The sequence below is a fragment of the Musa acuminata genome, unplaced genomic scaffold, assembly GCF_036884655.1.
Source record: "Musa acuminata AAA Group cultivar baxijiao unplaced genomic scaffold, Cavendish_Baxijiao_AAA HiC_scaffold_1089, whole genome shotgun sequence".
NCBI classification, from domain to species: Eukaryota; Viridiplantae; Streptophyta; class Magnoliopsida; order Zingiberales; family Musaceae; genus Musa; species Musa acuminata.
The window spans coordinates 34,437-57,673 of NW_027021303.1; the positions used below are offsets into that span (position 1 = coordinate 34,437).

Below are 23,237 nucleotides of genomic sequence, written 5' to 3' on the forward strand. Positions count from 1 at the left end.
TCTAATACGTTGAATTGGTTGAAATGTTGGAGAATTCACGTTTTGCTCTAAATATGGCCCAGTATCGATGATAGATTTCTCATAAAGGCAGGCTACTTGTCGGAATAATATGTCAAGTATTCTTCTTCTTCATGACTTGTCATGCCTGAACATAGAACTACTGCATGATCATTGGTAGATAACCTCCATTCTCTGTTGACACCTGCATCTCTCTCTCCCACCATAGCCATTGCCTCCGATTAATGTTTTTTCATCTGCCAAACACCCGCGACGATCTTTTTTATATTCAACTTTACATTACGTTGAACTTTTGTACATAACAATCAGAAGGTCCTAACAGCGTCAGCAAAATTTATTAGTTTGCAGTTTCACTTTGAAACTCTGATCATCTAATCAGATATCTACGTAGCACAAGCATATGGAAACCACAGCAATACGAAAAGCGTAGGATAACTCATCTCTCTTACCACACAATGCAACCAAAGTAATCAAACTATTCATTCATAGGAAGACAGATAAATAGGGAAACAAATCTAGCACAATACATACGCAGCTCTCACAGCACAGCACAGGCACTACGGACACGTCGTCGCGAAAAAGTACCGGAGCGCATACATATACTATTGAGATGCACTTCCATCGACGCCTCGATGCGATCACAACACAAACACAGCATCTCCGGAGTCAAGCGCGAGACCCATCGAGCTGCATCCTCGCGGTGATCCACTTGCAGACGGCATCCATTTCCTCCGGAATCGTATAATGCTCGAGTCTGCATTGTTCCGAGTCGCTATCTGAGTAAAGCATGATAGTTGGCCTAAGGTCGAGAAACTGCAGCAGAAACATACCCATTGTAGGCCTCAAACCTGAGATTTCGAAACCCCGACATCCTTAACGTCTCCGCAGACCTTTCTCCCTGTTTATAGGGAACCACTCCATCCCCTGCCATAACCAGCGCAAGAACATAACAGAGAAGCTCAACGCTCCTTGGATCAAATCAAAAATCCAAAAATCTCGACGAGGTAAATGCTACGTACGGTACCTGTTCCATGACAGAGCAAAAGTGGCAAGGAGGCAGCTCGCCTTGCAGCTTCCAGTGAGCTTTCCACCTTGGTCTTCAAGCTCCTGGATGAAAGAACGACCAAGTACTCTTATGCCTCCGATTCACACACAGCAATAATAAAGAAGAAAATAGATCCAAGGATTGCGTTGACTCGCGATGGAACAGACCTGGAACAGGGAAGCCAGCCGCTGAGACCAACGACTGCACTGAGGTTTATGGGATATCGGCCTCCATTTCCGTATCTTCCATGTGCGAAGCAAGAAGCAGAATACAAGGCAGTCGCGGCACCCATACTGAACCCACCGATTCCAAGTTTTACTGCACCGATCGGAGGGAGGGAGGGAGGAATCAATCCCAGTCGAGTCAGTATACTTAACCAGCAGTACAACGATGCTAACATCAAAAGCTATACCATCAGCTGGCTCAGACGACAAAAGATTTGCGATATGTGCTGCTGAAGCTTCCAATCCATCGGCGTCATCAGGACCATCCTGTGAAGGGTCCGCAATGTCGAACCCTGCGTGGAACACAACAGAGGAGGTCATATAAGATCAGTCAAGATGGAGTGACGGTAAGCAGATCATTGAGAGTTACATGCTGCGCATGGAAATCCACCAAAAAGAGACACAGGTCGGGTAGGAGCAGTAGGACATATCCACTTGATCTGCAATGCCACATCACATGTTCATGCTCGAATTAGCTATTTCTCACACAAGTGCCAAATTACTAGTAAGCAAGTGAGGTAAATTCATTAAAAACCCAACAAGGATAACCTCTTACGTTTGGCAGAGGAAGGGTTTCCAGGAGCTGGTACCAGCTGAACAAGAGCAGAAGAAGAAGGTGAATTCATGCGTACTACCGAATTGTTGTTTGCATAAGAACTGCATTAAGAACTATGAGGACGATGGCTTAACATCGACACTCGGTTGCAATACTAGCAGATGAATTGTTATTCCACCGAATCTATGAGCACGATGGCCTGACAAGAATACTTTAGCCATGAAACAGAGCGTTACCTTCAAGACAACAACGTCAATCGAAAAGCAACACCATCCCAAAGAATCACAATGATTAATTACAGCGATCAGCATCCTGTACTACTTCTGATTCACGACTTGTCATAAACCCCAAATAAGAGAGAGAGAGAGAGAGAGAGAGAGAGAGATAGGGACGTTGGATTTGTTTTATTAGGTCGACGAGGGCTAAAGAAATGATGTTGGAATTTTGCATGGATTCGACGGGGGCGAAAGAAAGATTTATTCCCCACACCCGCTAATAGTGGATTGACATTCTCCGCTCATGATTCGATTATAAGAATACAAAGACTATATAGGTAAAACAATGCTAAAAATAGGAAAAAAAATTTGTAATCTCTCGTTGATTGATTAACATGGTTGAGGTGAGATTAAAGAAGATTTATAATCTCTTGATAATATCAAGTATCAGTATATTTAATTTTTATGTATATAGTCTCTAAAAAATTTTGTCTAATTATAAGTGAGAGCAGATGGGCTAGAATAAGTAATTGGAAGTATTTCTCCTATGAAGGTATCTCCTAAAAAATCCTACCATAGATTTCCTTTATATTGACCGATAACCATGATCAGAATTTAATCATATCTATAATATATCTTATTTAATTAGATAAGATCACATAATCTAACATTCTCCCACTTGACCAATTAATTAATAAGATACAAAAGGTTCAAAATAAAAAAAGATAAATAATTTTATTTTTAAAAATAATTTTACTCAATTGGATTATAAAATTTTAAAATCAATTATGCGTGTGCGAATTAAAAAAAACATACCAATAAGTTCAACAAATATAATAATACTATATTAATTTTAACTAATAATGTGAGTCACAACGGTTATGTCTCATCAATATCATATTTTCTTTTATGTATCACAATACTATTAACCCTTTCTAATATAGTCCAAAATGACTTCTGTAATTTATCTTCTCAAAATAATCCTATCATCATATTCAACTAATATATATATATATATATATATATATATATATATATATATATATATATATATATATATATATGTGTGTGTGTGTGAACATAATAACAAAAATAAATAACTTTAAGTATACAAGCAAGAATGTCAATTATAATATCTACTCATCAACATATTTTTTATAGGTTGCTCACAAACTGAATCATAAGAACATGTTCATTCAAACACATTAGACTGTAAATCTTAAGTAAATAAACCAATAATCAATATAGGAGAACTCAAGTTATTAATTAACATTAGTTGTTTCTAAATTTTTTTCTATAAATATCAAGTATTTTATACCATAATACATAGAGTTACAATAATACTTGTTTAGAGAAGAAGACTAATACAATATATTACAAAGTATCTTCAACGACTTGGCAATTGAGTTCGATCATACCAAGTCTTAAGATAAAATTTCGCAGTCATAAAAATCGATTAGTAGCCTCAAAGTATGTCACCAAATTAATTTTTAATAATAATAATATAAAAATATATTATTTAATTGATTGATGTGTTGTGATACGTGATAGATATCCTGACATTGATGTACTTATTCAATAAGTTAAATTACCAATCGAAGATGTCACTTGGTAGTCTTATAAAGTATTAAAGGAGAAATTTTTAAAATTTATCGTTGCTCAACCTTGAGGACAAGACTATTTTGGAGAGACAGAAAATGTTAGGAGTCTTTAATTTTAGAGATTTAATATTAATCTTTATTTTTCTATCTATTTTTTCTAATTATGGTTAAAGTCCTTTGATGTAGCCAATTAAGGATTATTAGTTTTATTTATTTCCTTTGTTAGAAATCCTAGTCTTAGCTGATTAGGGATTAAATAATTATATATATATGTAATATCTTCGGTTATCTTTTTTAAGTAATTAAATATAATTCAAAGCTTTTGACCAATTTGAAGGTTACTCCCCTCGATCAAAAGAAGGTTGATCCCCTTGAAGTCACAAAATTTCTATCTCTTTTTTTAGTATAAGACATTATATCTTAACATATTATCTATAAATATGATAAAATATCTTTCTTCACTAAAAAAAAAAAAAAATAAAAGTAACCCGTAGATATAAGCATACATAATCTCAAAAAGTTAATAAAACTATATTTTATCTAATATTAGATTATAAGATCGTTATAAACTCAAGATTCATATTAATTTTGTATATGCTATCATATAGAATTTAAAGGTTAACTTTTATTGAACCATTGCAACCACTATGATAGAAATAATATCCTAACAATTCTAGATAAAGAATTTAAATTTTTATAATTGTAAGATTATATCATATATGCTCAAGATTTATCAAATAAATCTTAGGCATAGGCGATAAATACAAACTATTATCACTTTCACCTAAATATATTTGCTTATAACTATGAATATTTTATTCTCTTTTGATTTTCATATTAAAATGAATCTTTATTATTGATAACATATGTTGAAGCATCATAATCAATATACCAAGTATTAGAAAAAGATTTCTGTAATATTTAATTTGAAATATACAAAAGTCAGATTTATACAATTCAGTTTTAAACCAAACCTTATAGTTTTTCTTCACATAATCTTTCTTTCCGTACAAATAATTCTTTCCTGTGAAGATTTTATAAGTTTAAATAATATTTATAAACTCAGACAATTTATACTTTAATTTTTTTTATTGTTAACCACTCCTTGAGTAGTACTTCAAATATTATGAGTCTTTCCTACTTTAATTTTAATTCTTTCTAAAAATATATAATAGTCAGCTTATTTAAGTTTAACTAACTCTTAATTTTATTATAATAAATTTTAAATGAGTCAAACTAAGAAGAAACATATGCAAAAATAAATTTTATGAAAAAGAATTCAACTATTCTCATGCTTAATATTCTTAAGTCTATAGTTTTATTAGCCATATTGAAAATATAAATTTGAATTTCTCTATACTGAATATCAATCGGTCCTTTCGTTAATATGTCAACTAATGAATTATTAACAAATTTAAATTAAATTTTAAAATATTTCAGCACACTAATTGTAGACTGTAATAAAGTCTAAATATTATTAGCAATTATCATAACCGAGTCTTTTATAGTTTTTCCAATTAGTCATCTAAATTATTTGTTTCATTAAATTTTCAACAGTAAATTGCATATGCTCAAATCATTTATAATCCAAAAAATATATGGATATTTATAAGAATACAATGAAGTGTCATTATAATAAAATAATATTTTAAAATTTTCATATAATGTTGAACTATTCATCCAAAATTATTTATAGAGGATTAATACCATTCTCGTTGAATAATATTGCTACCAAAGATATCTAAAAAAACCATGATATGATATTATTATGTAAAAAAAATTAATGTTAAAATTTGAAATAAATTAATAATTGATCTAAATTTATGATGCATACCTTTTAAATAAAACTTTCATTATCGATAATCACAATTAAAATCTAATCGTATTCATAATATATTTTATTTAATTAGACACATTCATATAATCTAAGAACTGAATCAAATCATCAAATCAAATCATGTTCTATATGCCTGCGTTCCCAAAGTACCTTCTAATTTGTATTAGATGCGGCCAAAAGGAGAGCTGCGGCACGTACCTTGCGCCATTGTCTCCTAAACCGTGAAGCCAGACGACGGTGGCCCGATGTCTGCCCTTCGGCCAGGCAACGTAAGTCCTCCCGTAGTCGACATGCCTCCTGGTCGCACTCCTCGAACCTGCATTCGATTTGCATGCGTTATGCACGTGGAAGAGAACACGGACGAGGCTGTGGAGCGAGACAAAGCATAGCGGACGAAGGCTAACCGGAGGCGTACGAGCTGCCGCCGCGGTACATTTGGATCACCGTCCTGTGCGGGGAGCGCTGGTGATGTTGCATGCAACAGGCTCGCCAGCGGTGAAGAAGAACCACTCCATTGACCCGTATTTATAGCAACTACTGGTGGCTAGTGGAATGGTAGAGGAAACCAGGAATCCGCATCCCACCACAGGGCGGCTCACGGCTACGGAGCAGTTCTTTTGGAAAGGCCTATTAGATCGGAGTAGAAAGAGGGACAAGCAGCACCCAAGTGGGAAAGGTAGAACGAGCATAGCAGAAAAGGCACTGAAGCTTTCTTTCTTGCAAGCAGAGAATCTCTAGACGGGCAGACCATCGGCTCTCTCGCACGAGCCAATACGATACGAACTCGGGACGGAGAAAAGGAAGTAGTAATGCTGCGGATTTGCTCGTGAGAATCAATGCTTCTGAGACGAAGTGGAGGGGTGAATCAGTAGCAGCAGCAGCAGCAGCCCCAGCATAATATCTCGTATAAGATAACCCATAGATAGAGTCGCCCTTCCATTGTTCGTGTTTCCTACGAGAGTAGTATCCAAGAATTATCTTATCATCTCGTCGCAAACACTTGTCTCAAGATAAAACGATCGTGAGAAAAGTTCTCATTTTGGGAATTTTCTTTTCTAGCAAAGGATCTTCACTTTTAGAGTTCCTTTTTAATCGAACGTTTAGAGAACCTCCAATCAAAACAGGGGTGCAGAAGTCAAACCCTGGTTCGGCTGCTAGTGATGAGCAATTTATGCTGGGCTCGGAATATGTTCCTCCTCTGTCTCTTCCGTATTAATTTCCTTGCGTGAAAGGTAGAATCCATGTCTTGTCTTGGAAGATGAGGGAAAAGGAAGCTGCAGCAGCTTCTCTGCGTGAGCTACCGACCACTGTGCAGTAGGCTTTATGTACTACCATGGAAATGACCGACGCTCTGTTTAGGGTGTGAGCGATGCGCAAGCCATCCGCCGGTGCTCTGTTTAGGGTGTGAGCGATGCGCAAGCCATCCGCCGGGCTTCCGTTGGCTACTGACGCACCAAAAGAGGGAGAGATGCCCCCATCCAGAAGCAGCATCTTATCAGAATACCGATAGGGTTCTCCATTATGTTAACCCGACCAGACCAAGACGATTAATGCTACTGGTGATCGGGTGCCCTAATTCACGTATATATAACAGTTCAGATATCTCCTGTTATATATAACTGTTCGGCAGATATCTGCTGTGATAAGTAATTACGTGACGTGAATTATCTAATTATTGGGATTAACAAATATTTTAAGATTTTTAAAGTCAGTATCTTTAGAATCTTAAATTTCAGGATTATATTTTTTAATGCGGGATATGAATCTAAACATATATATATTTTAAGGTGAAGACTTCGTTCTGTACACCGTTCTCAAAGATGTCAATCTTATTAACAACACGAATATTAAATAATGATGCACGCAAATCAAACATTAGGAGAAGCGTTTCGTACGCATAAACATGAGATTGTAATCCGCAAGCACAATTAACACTGGTCATTTCAGCAATCAAAGAAATGGATCGCTTAGCACGAGACTAATCAATCTGCTCCACATCAAATGTAAGATTGTTGAATTCGTCAATCAAATTCATCAATCAAGTTCAAAAGCGGATGGTTAAAATAACTCAAAATGATTCAAGACAAGGACTGCTCACAGCATAAAGGTTTTTGAGTAGGATCTTCTAGTCAAATAAATAAATCATCATCGTCATCAGGAAGAGGTTGCGCAGCAGCTGCAGCCAACTCCGCTTCATGTCTGGAACAAACAAATAGCAAGTTAGATGGATGATCCATGTTATCATATACATTCAATAGCTCCATTGTCAAGTGGCATAAGGAAGAGATGGACACAGTGGGGACTTGAACTTGCTATGAATACATAAGTGCTGAAAATTGGCTTAGATGTTAACGGCAGTTCTCGGTGATAAGGTGACAGAGTTAACGGCATGGGATATGGGTCAAGATATGCATACATTAATAAGATTGATGATTAGGTAAAAAAAGACAAAGAGTAATCATATACTACACAAGGATAAGGTCATTTGACTATACGTAAGATATGGTATAAAATAGATCTTAACAATTTTTAGGCAATTATATATGCAATTTAAAGTTACGACAACTACAAAGCATTTTAGAATGCTCAATACAAATTGTACTCAGATAAACAATTTAATGACAGAAATTCATCTCATCGTTGATCAAAAGTACAACATGCATTAAAATGGTCATCTCGGTAAGTGCCCCGTTAAGATACCCCTCAAGTCTCCAAAAAAAAAAAAGAAATTTAGATTGACTATTCAAAAACCAAACATGTGAACGAATATATGTGACTGACTCATATCCAGAAAGTGACAACCAGTAACAAATCCGATAAACATGTAATTAAGATTTCAAAAAGTGATTTGAGTCATAATAAAATAATCAACTGCACTTACTGTTGCTGTGCGGCAAGGTCAATCTGGACTTCTGGAGGCGCAAGAGCAGGTGATTCGACAAAGTGAAGGTTTTGGTCCCTGCAAATGAATTTGTCATCAGTTTTACCTTATAGAGTTATCTCAATGTAATCCTTACACCATAATAACATGCATTTACCCAGCAAGTTTTCTAGCAAGATAAAGGAAGGGCTTCTCAAAGTTGTAATTGCTCTTTGCCGAAATCTCATAATATTGAAGGTTCTTCTTCCTGTGGAATGTAACTTGCTTTGCTTTAACCTGCCTGTTCTTCACATCAACCTTGTTTCCACAGAGAACAATAGGAATATTCTCACAGACCCTGGTTTTTGAGACAAATAGGATAGTTACACATTTTAAATTGTAAGTGACGAGAATTTTGTGCTCATTTAGTTCAAAGTGTCTTGTCAAAAGACCTGCATAGATCCCGGTGCCATGTCGGGACATTTTTGTAGGTTAACCTGGCAGTGACATCGAACATGATAATAGCACATTGACCATGAATGCTGTCGACAAATGAATTGTAGCAGTCAAATAAAGACAAAAATAATCCATGCAATAACAATTACTGCAAATCATTAATGTGACTAATCATATTGGCAGCCAAAAGGTGACAAACAATTTTGTGCAATCCTCAAACAATAACAGAAAATATGATCTTAAATTTATATAAAAAAATCCAATTAGCAACCTTGTCACACCACAATACATCATCTTAAATGAGAGGACACAGTTTCCATAATCCAAAAACTTACTAGTCAGACACCCATAAAATATTGCATCACAACATTTTCTGCTCTATCTCATTGGTTATTCACATTGTAGCTTGTATTACAACATATTTAGTTCTATTTGACCACTTATGATCCTTAGCATTATGATCAATTCCCATAACAAATTCAAAACATTCATATTTCCAATACATCTACTAATCTGGATTGCACAAGAGCAATAATGTAAGAGATCTCAAATAATTTTGCAATCACGTCCAAATAAACAAGACCAAGTGCCGCATTTTAAGTTGTTACAATGTAACATCTATGTAGTTTCAAATGTAATTAGCCTTCTTCTCATGCAAAAAATCTCTTCTTATTCTTGACTATTTATAGACGAAGACACAGGGTAACTTGAATGCCCAACTAGTGCCTTCTCAAAATCATGGTACCTATTCATTAATCTTTAAAGTTCTACATTAACAATTTATTTTTCCTCCATCTGAAATAGATTATAGAAGAAAAGAGTCCACAAACAACTGAGCTTCCAAATAGTCAGATAAGCAACAGTATTATTTGTAAGTCTTTGTATCGGCTAATGAACCTGAATTGGGTACAATGTGGGCTAAGTTAACAGATTAGGAAGTAATTTAGCATTCAAAGTGGGCTAACTAATAAAAGAAATACCATAAGATCTGTCATTTAGAAAATAGAAACAGCAACAGGTGCAATACATCTATTGACTAGAAAGCACATCCGTGAACACATTACGATCAAACTAAAAATAGAAGGGCCCACGACATACTAGTATCCATCCCTGAGACCACCAAATTTCTCTTGGCCAGCTGTGTCCCAGCAATAGAATCTGATCTTCCCACAGTTTGTAAAGAAATCCAACGGATGGACCTCAACACCAATGGTAGCTAAAAAAATCCAAGACAATTTTATACATAATCAGCAACCAAAACAAATAAGAAATGTCTGAAGATTTGCCATGATACTCACGCTCATACTTCTTCTCGAATTCACCAGTAAGATGCCTCTTCACAAAGGTAGTTTTCCCTGTGCACAGCATAAGCAAAGCATAGGATTAAGTACAAAAGCAGAGATATAAGAATTAATTTCTTCTTTCAGAAAGATGCAAGATTTTAAGATCACTGTTAAGGGAAGCGAAGACTATGAATCAAAAAGAACGTTTATTTGTTGCATTACTATAACAAATGGGAGAGATAGATTCCTGCCAATTCTCAAGTCCCAGTTTATAATCTGATCAATGTTATGCACAGTGATTAACTAATAGCGAATACCAAAAAATACATCAAATTTAATAGCCATTGATAACAAAAGGATTAACAATAAATTCCAGCCACGTCGCTCGAAAAAGACAAAAAAAAATCAGGAATTTCATGCATAAAAATATTTAAAAAAAGAACACGCTAAATTTGTTCCGATATGTCTATGCGATTGATTAAAGCAGAAAGACCATCAGTTCTAGCAATGAGAATAAGTACAAAGAAACTCATTTGTGCTCAATAAATCAAAAGTCAAAGGGTTAAATATATAAAAGGAGACAAAGAACAGGAAATTGCACCAGTTCCTCCATCACCAACGAGAACGAGTTTAAAGCTCGGGTAATCGACAGTTTGCTGGTTCGGCAATGCCTGAAAATGATAGCAGAGATCAGAAAGGCAAACATATACCCCACAGGTCTCCAGCTAATAGAAGAATAACAGAGGAAACGGATCTGAAACCCACCATAAGAACACTTCTAAAAGGGGAAGTACGAGAACGAAAGCGAAATGTGGAGAACGGACGTATATAAATTTCAACAGCGACGCCAAACCCTAAACGGTTCACAGATTTCCGTTTCCCACCCCATTCGGCTTCATTTGAACGCGACTCTCTCGGCCGTCGGATTCTTTGATCGCGCCGCTTTCATGAAAAAGTATTTAATCCTTGCGACACACGTCCGCCTCTTCTTGTCGTCTCTTTCCTTTTCCACGGACGGTCGCGTCCACGTGCGTTTACCTCGATGATTTCAAAAAATGGGTCACATGTGATCACGGCGGTTGCGGTCGAACACGAATCTTAACTCGTTCTCAATGTACAGATCTTAACTTGTTTCCTGGGCGAGTTACCGAACTGTTCTGCGTTGGATGTGATCCACGTTAGCCGATTTTTGAGATTCACGAATAACTTGATTCACTGACATAAGATTCGTGCTTGAGGCCATTGTTTCTGAAGGGGAGGGTTTCGGATCCTCTTTTGTACGTTCGGGGTGATCCGCGTCCGCGGTTCTTCGAGATTCACCAAAGAGTAAATAACTTATTGACGGATTTAAGATTCGTGCCAGAACCAAGCGTGCTCTGTCATCACGGAAGGTTCTTCGTTACCCTGTGCCCTGTTGTGGCTGAGACAGCTCCCGGTGTACCCCATAAGAGCCCCCGATTAAACAGATCTGGAAAACGACGGCGATACGTGGCTTACAGCCGAGCGGCGGCGTAGACAGGCGGAGGCGAGGAGACGGTCCCCGCTGAGCCACTCCTTCCCTTCCTCCTAATCACTCACGCTTCGCCAGCGGCGGCGGATGATCTCATGTCCTATTGTAACACCTACCGGGGCTCTTTACTTGAATTCTCATTGTATCAACCCACCAGCTGTCAATTCACACGACAGCAGCATCTTTATAAACGTATGGTTTTTTGGCTTCTGATGATCCATCAAAAGTCGATACAGTTTGAATAAACAATTTCTCTACGATGCCTAGGAAATGAATACGCTTTATCGCCTTGTGAAGTCAACCGCTCAGTTTGACATCTTTGGGCTTTGGCTGGCTGTAGTCCGAGGAGAAGCAAATCTAGAAGTCGCAGCAGTTCGTGGCGACAAATTTACTTGTTCGAGAGCACGGCACGGAAGCTCGGATGGATAGTCCCTCACGCAGGCGATCCGCGGCCCTGTCCCGGTTGCCCACTTGAAAGATAGCTGCTTCCCCAGCTGACACGACGTCAGCCCTTTCTTTGAGTTGATCCTTCGAAGGATCAGCACCGACGGTATGGATGTTTCTTCCTCCTTTTGTTGTGCGGCGTCAGAGAAGTCTCGTTCGAACTGATACTCTTTGACTCTCTCGGGTTATTTGTCTCCTCGCCTGCTTCTTCTTCAGTGTCCCTGAGGACTCCCTTGCGCTGCAGGTCGTCATTCGAAAAGCCAGTTCTTGCATCGTTGCTTATCTCTCCAGTAGATGCATGAGACAATTGTTCTTCAGGTTGAGGGTCGATGGTGATGTCATCAGGCAAGTTTATGTCAGAATAGCTGCTTCTGTGACCTCTCCAGGGCAAATCATCGCCATCGGTGGGACTTCTCTGTAGAAATGCGAAAATATGTGGTTCCAAGGTATCATACTGGAATCTAAAAGGGAACAATCTCACTGTGATCGACGAGTGACGTGCTCACCCTGACGTCAGTTAGATCGATGCCGATTTCTTGAAGAAAGCTCATGAACTCCTCGAAATTCTCTTCTGTGGGTTGGTAGTGCCCACTGTGAGGCCACACGGCCTGCCAAATGCTATGAAATGAGCATACTCGTAGACAGATATGACTTCAACAAAGTTCAAATTGTCCTACCGAATCATCTTCGTACCTTAAGAACCCCATTCTCCACTACTAATCTTCCTGCAGCAGACGTAGCTCCTCCAGCGAGAAAACTAGAATGCTGAAATGTGCCTCTTTTCTTCTGCAGTAGCGAATAGATGATACATTAGGCTATTCTAAAAGACAGCAAAATTTAATCTTTTGGTATAGTATGGAAGGATGAGGATGTTTACCTGACCAACGTATAGATTCTTTGATGTGCTTAAAACAAAGATCCACTTTGAATCTTTGGGAACCTCAGAAGTGTGCAGAAGTACACTGCTCAGCTTGTAAATGAACTTCCCATCCTTGACTACAACTTGATAGGCCTCTCTTTCTCTCTGAAATGTATCACAAGATTTTGTTTCATATGCTACATTCCGCATAAATTTCATGGAAGAAGCATTTATAGTGCTTACGGGTCCAAGATACTTTATGCACTGCTGCTGAAGCTTTAATCTCGTGCACTTTGATTCAAGATTGATCTCCTTTCCTTCTCCCACATCAAGCCTGATGAGTCAGAAATGGTTTCTTCTCGATGAGCTATTATTAGAAGCCATCAAGGAAACGGGACTCTGCAAACGTACCAGTAGAAGTAGGGCTGCCTGCTTTCACTGTGGAGCCAATAGTCATAGTAGAAATGGAGATTGTGACCATAGCGATGTCGAGGATCAATCTGTTGATTGCCAATAAACCGACAAATATGACAAATGGAGATTGGAGAGAGATATGAATCTTGGATCTACCAGACTTACCGCTTCTAGCCAATGTTGCAAGGCAAGTTTTTGAGCTTTTTGGTCCTTTGATAACCCCTTGCCAACCTGCAAATCAAGCATGGATGAATGCTCGACATCACACGATCGGAAGACAGTCACGGCATTGGTAATTTGATTGCAGAGAGAAGCAATTTACCTTGGCAGCTCTGGTTCTTGCTCTCGACCATCGAGAAACAGCTGATTCTTCTTTCTCAATGTCGAAAAACGACACAGAACTCAGCTTGAGCAGTGCAAAGTCTATCAATTTCCACCTGGTTAAAGCAAGTAGCGAAAAGGAAAACATATTAGTTGTCTGAGCTAAAAGAAGATCAGATACGTATGCTATACGTCATACCATTGCTGCTCTACGATGACAGCACAATCTGCAAGCTGCCTTCTTGTACGAAAGCTTTTGTAGACTTTCTGCAACTTCACAGCAGCTTCATGCTTCGGCCTGTCCTTCAAAACAGTAAACCTTGAAACTGCAGGCTCATTTGAACTTTTCGAGTTGTCGTCTTCGGTGGTAGGATTCACTAGCGATATCATCGTTTCAAAGTGGTAAGGGCGCATCTGCCTTGTGTTGTTGAAGCTCAGGGATCCTTTGACTACTAACTTGCCCGGCTGCAGAGTTTTGACCGTGGAAGGATTGGCATCTCGACCCTTGAAGCTCAAAGACCTCAGGGCCGGCCTCACATTGTCATTGAGAATGGCTTTTGAGCTTTCATCCTTGGCATCATCATCAACTTCTGGGAACGAAAATGATATTGGCATGTCGAGTTGGAACAGAGTAATTACCTATCAATTTTCTTCCTGCACAGCAATGATTGAAAGACACATCCGGTCAAGATCACCGTAGATCAATGAAAGCTCAAACTAATTTCAACAAAGATTGAGTCAAATAAGTAGATGTACATGAGTGAAGCTCCTGCAGATCAATGAAGTCACAAGAGAAAAGACATCTCCTTCATTTATAATTAGACTTAGAAACTCCACTTAAGAAAATGAGCGGAAGAACCGAATCAATAAAAACATCAGCTTGCAATCAGTAGATCTCAGATCCAAAAGATGAGGATTTGGATTCAGGAACAAGAGAAACGATGAAGGAGTACAAGTCCTGCTAAAAACAAAAAAATTACTTGAAACAACAGAACATGCACGGCAACCACACCTTTGCCTCTTCTGCCTGCGGGAAGCCCACAAAAGCTTGGTATATATACATATATATATATAGAGAGAGAGAGAGAACCAAGAACACAGAGCGATGGAATTTGAGGTGACATGCTTATATAGGCAAGGGAGGTGACGGTGGGATGACCTGGGAGAAATCCATAGCTCCAGCCACATGTACCAAGAATCCAACCGTGGACGCACTTGTTTTGTTTGTTTCGAGGACGGAGAAAAGCTGATGACTTTTTCTAAGGTTGACTCTTCTCACTCTACTTTTTTGACTCCATCTCGAGGAAGGGAGGAGGGCGAACGATCGCCACATGCATGGATATTTTGAGGCAATTCATATGAATTATTTAGCCCGCACTTTGCTTGAGATCGGTTTCCTCCCCAAAATATTGTGTCTTACCGTCATGAATTCAAACATCTAAAGGGGCACTAAGTCAACCGTGGCTGAAACTGTTGTCCTGATATGATATGACACCTCCGAGCCAACTCGCCTGCTCAGCCATTTACGTGTCTCTCTGACCCGCTTCGCACATTGTTTAGGCACGCACGAGACAGAGGGAGCTCAATAAAAATGGAGGCATCAACTGCACCACCGTCACGGCCAACTGTCCTCCCACACCGCATGGCCCAGTGTTGGTGCATAAGACGGCCATGCGACCGACAAGAAGGAAGGTGGCTCTCACCTTCGCCGTGGAACTCAAAGCGCGGGAGATGGGGCGTCCATGGACGTAGATAAAAGTGTGTGTGCCGGCTTGTCGGACGTCCATTGGACGAAGGCAGAACATAAGATACACCACCAGCATTTATCAATTGTATGATGTCGCTTTTCCGTCGAAGATGTCTGTATCATATGGTCTCAGGCATCGACCGATCCGAGCTGCTCTTCCTTTTGTTTATTGGGACAGTGAGTTCTCGGCGAGAGAAGTACACAGCGTTCGTGTATCCGTGCTCAAGTCGATGAAACTCCGCTGCATGCGACGGTGAATCCTCTTCGAGTCAGCCAATCACCTGCATCAGAGCGTCTTGCGCGATTCCGATCATATGAGACGAACTGGTTGTGCTAACAGGAAGCATCGCGGGATGAAGGATCATAAACATTTGTGCGATTTAAGTTTTTTATTCCAAATAAATCAGATAATTAGCGTAATATTGTCCACAAAATATTTTGTGGACAATAGAGTAATAAAAATGATAATAATAATAATAATTAGTATTATTATTATTATCGAGCTTATTTTTGGATGGGTAGAATAATCTTAATGACTTTAGATAAAGTAAATAAAAATGTTATGAAGTATTCTTTCAAACCTTAATAACATACCTATGTCTCTAAATATTTAGATCCCTAGTGGCTCATCTTTTGATGAGTTTAAACAGTAGCTAAAATTGCAATCATGCTAACGATCAAAACGATGAAGATCAACCTAACAAGTAAATATATTTAAATTACACATAAATGCTCGAACTTCTATAATTTATATATTTTTGATAATATATGAGGATGACTGTTCCTCACCCAATCCTAATAAATAGCGATGAAATATATTTTTTCTGTCAAATATTTTTGTCATGACCCGCGTTTTATGGATTAATTGACCTATCAACTTCGTTTGATCTGATCCATACTACTGTTCAAAATATTTAAGTTAAAATTAATATAATACACTTATCATATTCATAAAAGTCAATCATAATTATTATTCGCGTTACAGTTTTACTCCACAACAAATAAACATAATAAAAAATTATATTTCTTTCACGATAAAAATTAATAATCATTTTGAATGACTATCACTGAAATTAAAAGCATACTTCTATATAAAAAAAATATTTGGAAGGAAAAAAAAAATTTAGCTATAGTAAAAGCTTTTTCTTTAGCAAACTTGGTTTCCAAAAAGTTTTTTATTTCATCATAATATGTAATTTTTTTCCATCGTATGATCTCGAAATTTATCCCAGAATCTGAAGCTTATAATTTTTAAAATTGTATTTAAGAAATCAAGCAAGAATTCAAATTTCAGCGAAAATAAAAAAGAATTTTTTATTGTATGTTTGGTGTTTCAAAATTATTACTTATAAATTTAAGTAGTATGCCAATGGGATAATATGTATATGGTGTATACTTTCAAATTTAAGCCATCGATTATATATATTTACATATGTGCAATGCTCTCAACGAGGATAATTTTTAAAAGAATCATAATTAGACAAAAATGATTATGAATGAACGAAAATATAAAAATAATAATAAAACCAAGAAATAAGAAAAGATAAGTTATTGAAAACTTTGAGCCATAAAAAAAAATACAATGACGATTTCAATCTCCTAATAGGCTACTTATTTTTCCATTATAGTTATAACCAAAAAACAACACAATCAATCCTTTTTTTTTTTGAAGTCAATATCATCTTAAGTAAATTATAAAAAAAATTAAATTAAACATATTTGAGTAATTTTTCGTTACAGTATAAAGCCTATTAGTTGTATATAATCCATCCGATTTATACAGATTATTCAAAAATTGGCTGAACCAATCGGTTCATTCTGCTTTTAATTTGGACACAACTTGGACCGGCCGCTCCGGACCAATTACTAGTCCACTATTTGGTCCGATTCTTGTAGCCCGTTCGATTCATCGGCGAAGACTGCACTTGGGAGCCTCCAATCTAATGGTTTCACGTCATCTCGATCCATATCGTTCATCGATCGAGATCATCAAGTTCAATCACATCCGTCAGAGCGGATGGAACGGCTGATAGGCGGTCTCGAGGGCATTTTCGGCAAAATGAGACCCACCGCCACCTGTATATAAGCATCGCTAAGAAGACCTAACCACGCATTCTCTCGGCCGGCTTAGGGTTTGTTCTGCGCGTCGCTTCCACCCAAGCTTCTCCGCCGCCGTCGCAGCCATGGGTCGTATGCACAGTCGCGGGTAATCCCCATTCTCCATGCCGCATCTCGCCCTGGTTGATGTTTTTCGATTTCTTTTTTTGTGTGCTGGGATCGTCAATCTCCGTGATGTGGACTGCAGAAAGGGTATATCCTCGTCGGCGCTGCCGTACAAGAGGACTCCGCCGAGTTGGCTCAAGATCTCTGCTGCAGAAGTGAGCCATCTCCTCCTTGTTCTTTCCTTCTATCGGAGTGTCTTATGTTGAAGCGTGTTGATGTGCTTGATCTCTCTTAGGTGGAGGAAAGCATCTGCAAGTTTTCCAAGAAGGGGCTGACTCCGTCGCAGATTGGTGTTATTCTTCGTGACTCTCATGGCATCGCCCAGGTCAAGAGTGTCACCGGGAACAAGATCCTCCGGATCCTCAAGGCCCACGGTACTGTTATTAGTTTCCTAAGCCGTGATGCTTTTTTAATTTATTTTTCTTATTCATATTCTGTGTTTGGTGCTGTCATGAATCGTTTGTCTTTTATCACTTTTGATTTTTGGTATGTGGTTGATGAAGGTCTTCAACCGGGGATTCCGGAAGATCTGTATTTTCTGATTAAGAAGGCTGTGGCAATCAGGAAGCACTTGGAGAGAAACAAGAAGGACAAGGATTCCAAGTTCAGGCTGATCCTTGTGGAGAGCAGGATCCACCGCCTGACCCGATACTACAAGAGGACCAAGCAGGTTCCTGCAACCTATAAATAGTGAGTTACTTTACTACCCTTATTGTTTGCTTCCTTTCTTATTAGCTAAACTTCAGTATTCCATTGAATGGAATTAAGTTTAACGTTTTACACTTGATTTCGATCTTTATATCTGTACCCAAATGTAAGGTGCCGAATATCTCTTTGAAGTTGTGGTCCTTAGGTCACCGCACAAGCGGAACAAGTAGCACTCTCAATGCATGAAATGATTCTTTCTTTATCGATTAGGATTTCTGAATTTTGTAATACTGGAATTGGACAAAGTTGGATAGGTTATTTATTAATATTTTATCAACTTTAATGCTGGAAGTTAAGTCATTGGGTTTTTTAAAATCAAATCATGATATTTGATGTGTGGTTACTCTCATTTTTAATGGATCTTTTAGGCATTGATCATTGGAAACCTTTTAGCATGTTTAAACAATTGTCTTTTTTTATATTTTATTGTCAAATCCGTGTCTTTTGTCCATAAGTGGATGATGAAATTATTTAGTAGTTGCCATTAGATCCCTTGGTGAGGTGTTAAATATTTTGAATGGGTCATCGAGACATATGAATTGTTGTTATTTAGTCTCTTTTTGCATCAGCTCTTATTGTTTGTTAGGTAGTGTACTGACAGATTGACAAATTCTGAAAGCCCTGTCTGCTTCAATCTTTAGCTTGATAGGTAAGTAACATTTTTTTAACATTTTTTTGTGGAAAGAATGATACGTAGAGATTAGGCATAGAAATTCTTTTCAGCGAAAGAAGGCATAAGAATTTTATCATGCATTTTGACAATAGGGGATTGCATGCATTAAAGTTTTATCAGTCAGTATAACCATTAAACCTGCCTAGTAATTGAATGTCAAAATTTTGATGTTCTCGGATCCTTTTTTTATTTTAATGGTACGTGGACTCTGGGTACTGCTAACCCTAGCATACGACAAGCAAATGGCTGTCATATTAGTCTTCATTTGTTCGGTTATTTGGAACATAAAATGACATGAGATTGTAGGTTTTCATGTTATTTTCAGAATATAATTGTAGTAGGTTGCTTTTCCTGTGATGTGCTCTTCACAGTGTTTGTTCTTGACCCAATGTATTTGTAACTTTTTTGTTTTAAGATATTCTTAGCTACATATTATACTTATGTAATTTAGGATTGAGTTGATGCTTCTAATAGAAATTTATTTTAGGCTGATGGTGTTTGATTTATAGACATACTGTCATTTTACTGTTTTCAATATTTAATACAATATTTCTCCTTGTGTGCTTCATGTGTGCAATGACTAGTATGATTTTCATGTACTATCCTGACTTTAATTAAATCAAGAAACTTGGACTTGTTGGTTATGGACAATTATCCACACAACCCCATGTCAACACCCAGTAGAAGGATGAGTAGAAAAAGGTACAAGAAGAAAACAAGGGGCAGGGATTCAAGAGGGATAATAAGAAAAGAGGTGCAAGGAGGATGAGATGAAGGATGAGTAATGAAACTATATCCGGTTACTGATATGTCACCGGATGTGGCTTTCCATACGCCACGCTCGATTGGTACTGATCCCATTTTTCACCTTTGACAAATCTTCTTGTCAATGTACCAATGATAATGGGGAAGGGAGTGAGGGGATATATGTAGGATAACTTTTACCTAGTTATTGGTGAATGTATTGGTAAGTTGATTCTTAAGAATCTATGTCTTTTTTTAGTTTTCTTATTTTTTTCCTGCTGGCTCTGGTTGGGCAGAATCAGTTAATTCGTATCTCATATGCCAAGAAAATGATGATATCTGACTTGTTAGCCTCACTCGGTCAACATTCATCTTCAATGTGGGTTGGTGATGTTAGCTGTTAATTGGTGCATCCTGTTCATCTTTCTATCTGAAGATTGTCCTCACATTCTATTAAGTTGATCAATCAATTTTTTTAATGTATTTTAATCTGCATATCTTTGCAAATCCAAGCTTGGGGATTGAAAAATATGGGCACCTGCCAACACATTGTTTAGATTTCTGCTGCCACTTGAGAAACATGGATCATGCAGCTTGGTACAAATTATTTTTTTAATTATAGTTGACAGTTGAGGCCAGTCAGTCCATTTGCATTGCCGTCCATACAAATGGTCGCGGGTCCATATGAACGGAGTATGACTTGGAAACACACACCATCTAGTAAATATTCAGTCTTTGTCAATATTTGACAAAGTTTTGGAATATTGTTCTTGTGTACTTATATTTTTTATTTTAATCATAGTTCTCAATAATGTCTGATCATTAAACTTTATATTGATGTTCACTTGATGCCTTTTCTGGATATATTATTCTTCTAGATCTTTTAGAAGAAAACTCCGTTTTGGAATCATTTCTAACTTCAAATGTTCTGGTTTTAATGGCTGTCTCGCTGCATTTGCACAGTGGGTTGGTTGATGCTTTTTTCTGGATATATTATTCTTCTGGATCTTTTAGAGGAAGACTCCTTTTTGTAATCATTTTCTAACTTTAAATGTTCTGGTTTTAATTGCTGTCTGACTGCTTTTGCAGTGTCTCCGGATCTGCTGCTGAAACTATGGTGGCTTAGGACCTGACCATGTTCAGGTTACCAGCGGTCAATAGGCTGATGGGCCCAAAAGCTTATTGGAGAAGTAAAATATAGTTTAGTATGAACCTTTGAAATTATCTTTTTGATGCAACTATTTGCTTGTGTTTCAGCTAGCTGGACAATGTGCTTTTCAGATGAGTACTTGTGTTCTTTTAAACTTGTGGCATCAGGTTTTTTAATGAGGACAATTTTTGCATCACCAGCCAGCTATCTTTCATGCATGTTTTGTCTGAATTCAAAATTTTTATCCATTGATTTTCAGATTGAGTTGTAGCCGGGTGGGGGTGGTAGAGTACTTAATCCTCGTCTATATTTCCACAAACTTCGTCCTTGTGCTTGTGCTAATTCCGCTGGAGAGCGATGTAGGTTGTACTTCGTTTTTCGGTTTAATTAATAGATTATGTAGTTAGATATCTTTAATGTTTTGATATTTGATATTTATATTTAAAAAAATCGAATTGATATTTATATAGTTACGAAAGAAAAATATTTATGTTTATTTATGTTTATTAGTATTTATTTTATTGATAAAAATATAAAAATAAATGATAAAAGGATAATTTTAACGTTTGGATAGACGTCGTTGGTGATTTTGTTTGATGACGTTGTTGGTGTTAATATTGATGTAATTGTTTGGTCATCTTTGACGATAATAATATTTGCTCATCGTGACGTCACTTGTCTTTACTAGGAGTATGTTATCAATCTTATCGTTGCTCGTCTCGTGTGGTTATATATTTATATCTATGTTGATGTAGTTATCGATTGGTAATTACGTCAATGTTGATGTAGATGGTGGTTATCGTGGCATCTACGATGAAGATGGTGATAGTCTCGTCGTTGACTTGTTGGGTGAATCTTAGTCTTGATTCGAAGTTGGGGTCGTTGGAGCGTTTGTCGTTCCCTTTGTTGTTGCGTCAATTCAAGCACCACCTCTTGTCGAGTGATTCTTTCGTCGCTCTGCATTTGTATCCGTGTTGACATATATGCAAAGCGGTGTGTCTTGGCATTTGTGTTGATATCGGCATATGGACTCGAAGATGATAGGGTGGAGGTCGCAACAGGTGGCAGATGTGGAGGCGAGAGTGTCACACATGTCGTCGATGGTGAAGACGAGGCGACAATGGTCATGAAGAGGAGGACGATGGTAGAGGTGAATAAAACCTATGCCTTCATTGGTGCTTTTGCCTCATTTGTTGCGGCCATCGTCGTCTCATCCTCACCATTGATGTCGTGAGTGGCAACCTCGCCTTTGCATTTGCCACCTATCGCGGCCTCCACCCTATCGTTCTTGAGTCCCTCCACCTATTAGCATCGATGCAAATGTCAAGTAGCGTTGACGCAAATGTCAAATGACATCGCTCTACATCTAAGTCTACGCTAAAGTAGATGCCGAGCGACCCTTTTGTCGCTTAGCAATTGGATCGATGCTGACGTAGATGCAAAGCAGCGAAAGGGTCGCTCGGCGAGAGGTAGTGTCGAAACTGATGCGGTAGGAGCTTCGTTGACCCCAGCTTCGGTTCGAGGCTGGGATTTGCCCAACGGATCAGTGACGAGGCGACCACCATCTTCGCTGTAGACGTTGCAATGGCTACCGCCATCTATGTCGATGTCGACATAGTTGTCGCTCAACAACTACGTTAGTGTCGTCGCAGATGCAGAGCAGTGCGGGACGGGTGACGATGAGATTGGCGACACACTCCTCGTGGAGGCGGGTGGCGTCATGGTGAGAGCGGACCTTATCATCGTCGAAGGTGGACATATAACTATGTCAACGTCGATACAAACGATGTCATCATTCACCACCACCAACGTCGTTTGTCATCGAATATTAAAATTATCTTTTTGTCATTTATTTTCATCATTAAAACTAACATCGTTTCGAGTAAATGAAACTAGATATTTTATTTTCATAACTATAGAAACACCAATATAATTTTTCAAAGTATAAAGATTAAAACATTGAAGATAGTTAAATACAGAGGATAATATATAATTAGCCAGGCTTCTCTGCTTGCTTGGTTGTTATTGTGTCCATATTGCGATTGAACATATTAGACTATTAACACATCTTGCGGACACAAACCTACTTTCTGATTTTGATCGAGTAAATTGTGTAACGTGATCTTCTACTCTTAATGAGCACTTCATGCCACATATGTTTGTTTCTCCGGAGATCACCTTATGTTGGACATCTCTATAGATCAAATACAATTTTCTGTCACTAGAAACGAAAGGTTGTCTTGATCATATATGAACTTAACGCAGGCTAAGCTAAAAGCACATGCTCCGACACCCGACGCACAATGAACTTACAAAGGATCAAACTGAAAGCACACGAAAAGGAAAGAG

The 23,237-nt window shown here is 37.9% G+C and overlaps 4 protein-coding genes across 4 annotated transcripts; 1 reads left to right on the forward strand and 3 right to left on the reverse strand.

Moving 5' to 3' along the window:
• Nucleotides 1–445: 445 nt before the first annotated feature.
• Nucleotides 446–6,122, reverse strand: LOC135666386 (uncharacterized). The gene is made up of 9 exons (XM_065177946.1): nt 5,901–6,122; nt 5,695–5,812; nt 1,844–1,880; nt 1,658–1,727; nt 1,476–1,580; nt 1,231–1,381; nt 1,043–1,125; nt 849–942; nt 446–772 (listed from the first exon to the last, which is right to left on the reverse strand). Exons 1-9 carry the CDS (start codon nt 5,971–5,973, stop codon nt 685–687), a joined length of 819 nt encoding a protein of 272 aa, XP_065034018.1. The 5' UTR covers nt 5,974–6,122; the 3' UTR covers nt 446–684.
• A 1,249-nt stretch (nt 6,123–7,371) lies between these two features.
• Nucleotides 7,372–11,007, reverse strand: LOC103986665 (GTP-binding nuclear protein Ran-3). The gene is made up of 8 exons (XM_009404729.3): nt 10,861–11,007; nt 10,697–10,766; nt 10,111–10,167; nt 9,911–10,028; nt 8,809–8,898; nt 8,535–8,714; nt 8,378–8,455; nt 7,372–7,695 (listed from the first exon to the last, which is right to left on the reverse strand). Exons 1-8 carry the CDS (start codon nt 10,861–10,863, stop codon nt 7,626–7,628), a joined length of 666 nt encoding a protein of 221 aa, XP_009403004.2. The 5' UTR covers nt 10,864–11,007; the 3' UTR covers nt 7,372–7,625.
• Nucleotides 11,008–11,792: 785 nt separating this feature from the next.
• On the reverse strand, nt 11,793–14,293 carry LOC103986757 (IQ domain-containing protein IQM2-like). Its single transcript, XM_065177952.1, has 8 exons — nt 13,843–14,293; nt 13,645–13,759; nt 13,488–13,553; nt 13,320–13,408; nt 12,927–13,242; nt 12,743–12,835; nt 12,556–12,657; nt 11,793–12,464 (listed from the first exon to the last, which is right to left on the reverse strand). The coding sequence occupies exons 1-8, from the start codon at nt 14,256–14,258 to the stop codon at nt 12,144–12,146; spliced, it is 1,518 nt and encodes a 505-aa protein (XP_065034024.1). The 5' UTR covers nt 14,259–14,293; the 3' UTR covers nt 11,793–12,143.
• A 3,166-nt stretch (nt 14,294–17,459) lies between these two features.
• LOC135666388 (small ribosomal subunit protein uS15-like) lies at nt 17,460–21,087 on the forward strand. The gene is made up of 5 exons (XM_065177948.1): nt 17,460–17,596; nt 17,696–17,768; nt 17,849–17,987; nt 18,117–18,303; nt 20,828–21,087. The coding sequence occupies exons 1-5, from the start codon at nt 17,574–17,576 to the stop codon at nt 20,862–20,864; spliced, it is 459 nt and encodes a 152-aa protein (XP_065034020.1). The 5' UTR covers nt 17,460–17,573; the 3' UTR covers nt 20,865–21,087.
• Nucleotides 21,088–23,237: the final 2,150 nt, after the last annotated feature.

Bases quoted from the DNA above. Each gene is read 5' to 3' on its own strand.
- LOC135666386 (XM_065177946.1), bottom strand. From the start codon at position 5,973: ATGCAACATCACCAGCGCTCCCCGCACAGGACGGTGATCCAAATGTAC. The intron at 1,581-1,657 runs GTAACTCTCAAT...TGTTCCACGCAG, and splicing joins TGGATTTCCATGCGCAGCAT to GGTTCGACATTGCGGACCCT. The intron at 773-848 runs GTATGTTTCTGC...GGAACAATGCAG, and splicing joins AGGTTTGAGGCCTACAATGG to ACTCGAGCATTATACGATTC.
- LOC103986665 (XM_009404729.3), bottom strand. The intron at 8,899-9,910 runs GTATGTCGTGGG...ATTTGTCGACAG, and splicing joins GGTCTCAGGGATGGATACTA to CATTCATGGTCAATGTGCTA. The intron at 8,456-8,534 runs GTAAATGCATGT...ATTCATTTGCAG, and splicing joins CTTGCTAGAAAACTTGCTGG to GGACCAAAACCTTCACTTTG.
- LOC103986757 (XM_065177952.1), bottom strand. From the start codon at position 14,258: ATGCCAATATCATTTTCGTTCCCAGAAGTTGATGATGATGCCAAGGAT. The intron at 12,658-12,742 runs GTACGAAGATGA...AGCATTTGGCAG, and splicing joins TGGAGAATGGGGTTCTTAAG to GCCGTGTGGCCTCACAGTGG. The intron at 12,465-12,555 runs GTGAGCACGTCA...GCATTTCTACAG, and splicing joins TCGATCTAACTGACGTCAGG to AGAAGTCCCACCGATGGCGA.
- LOC135666388 (XM_065177948.1), top strand. From the start codon at position 17,574: ATGGGTCGTATGCACAGTCGCGG. The intron at 17,597-17,695 runs GTAATCCCCATT...TGTGGACTGCAG, and splicing joins GGTCGTATGCACAGTCGCGG to AAAGGGTATATCCTCGTCGG. The intron at 18,304-20,827 runs GTGAGTTACTTT...CTGCTTTTGCAG, and splicing joins GTTCCTGCAACCTATAAATA to TGTCTCCGGATCTGCTGCTG.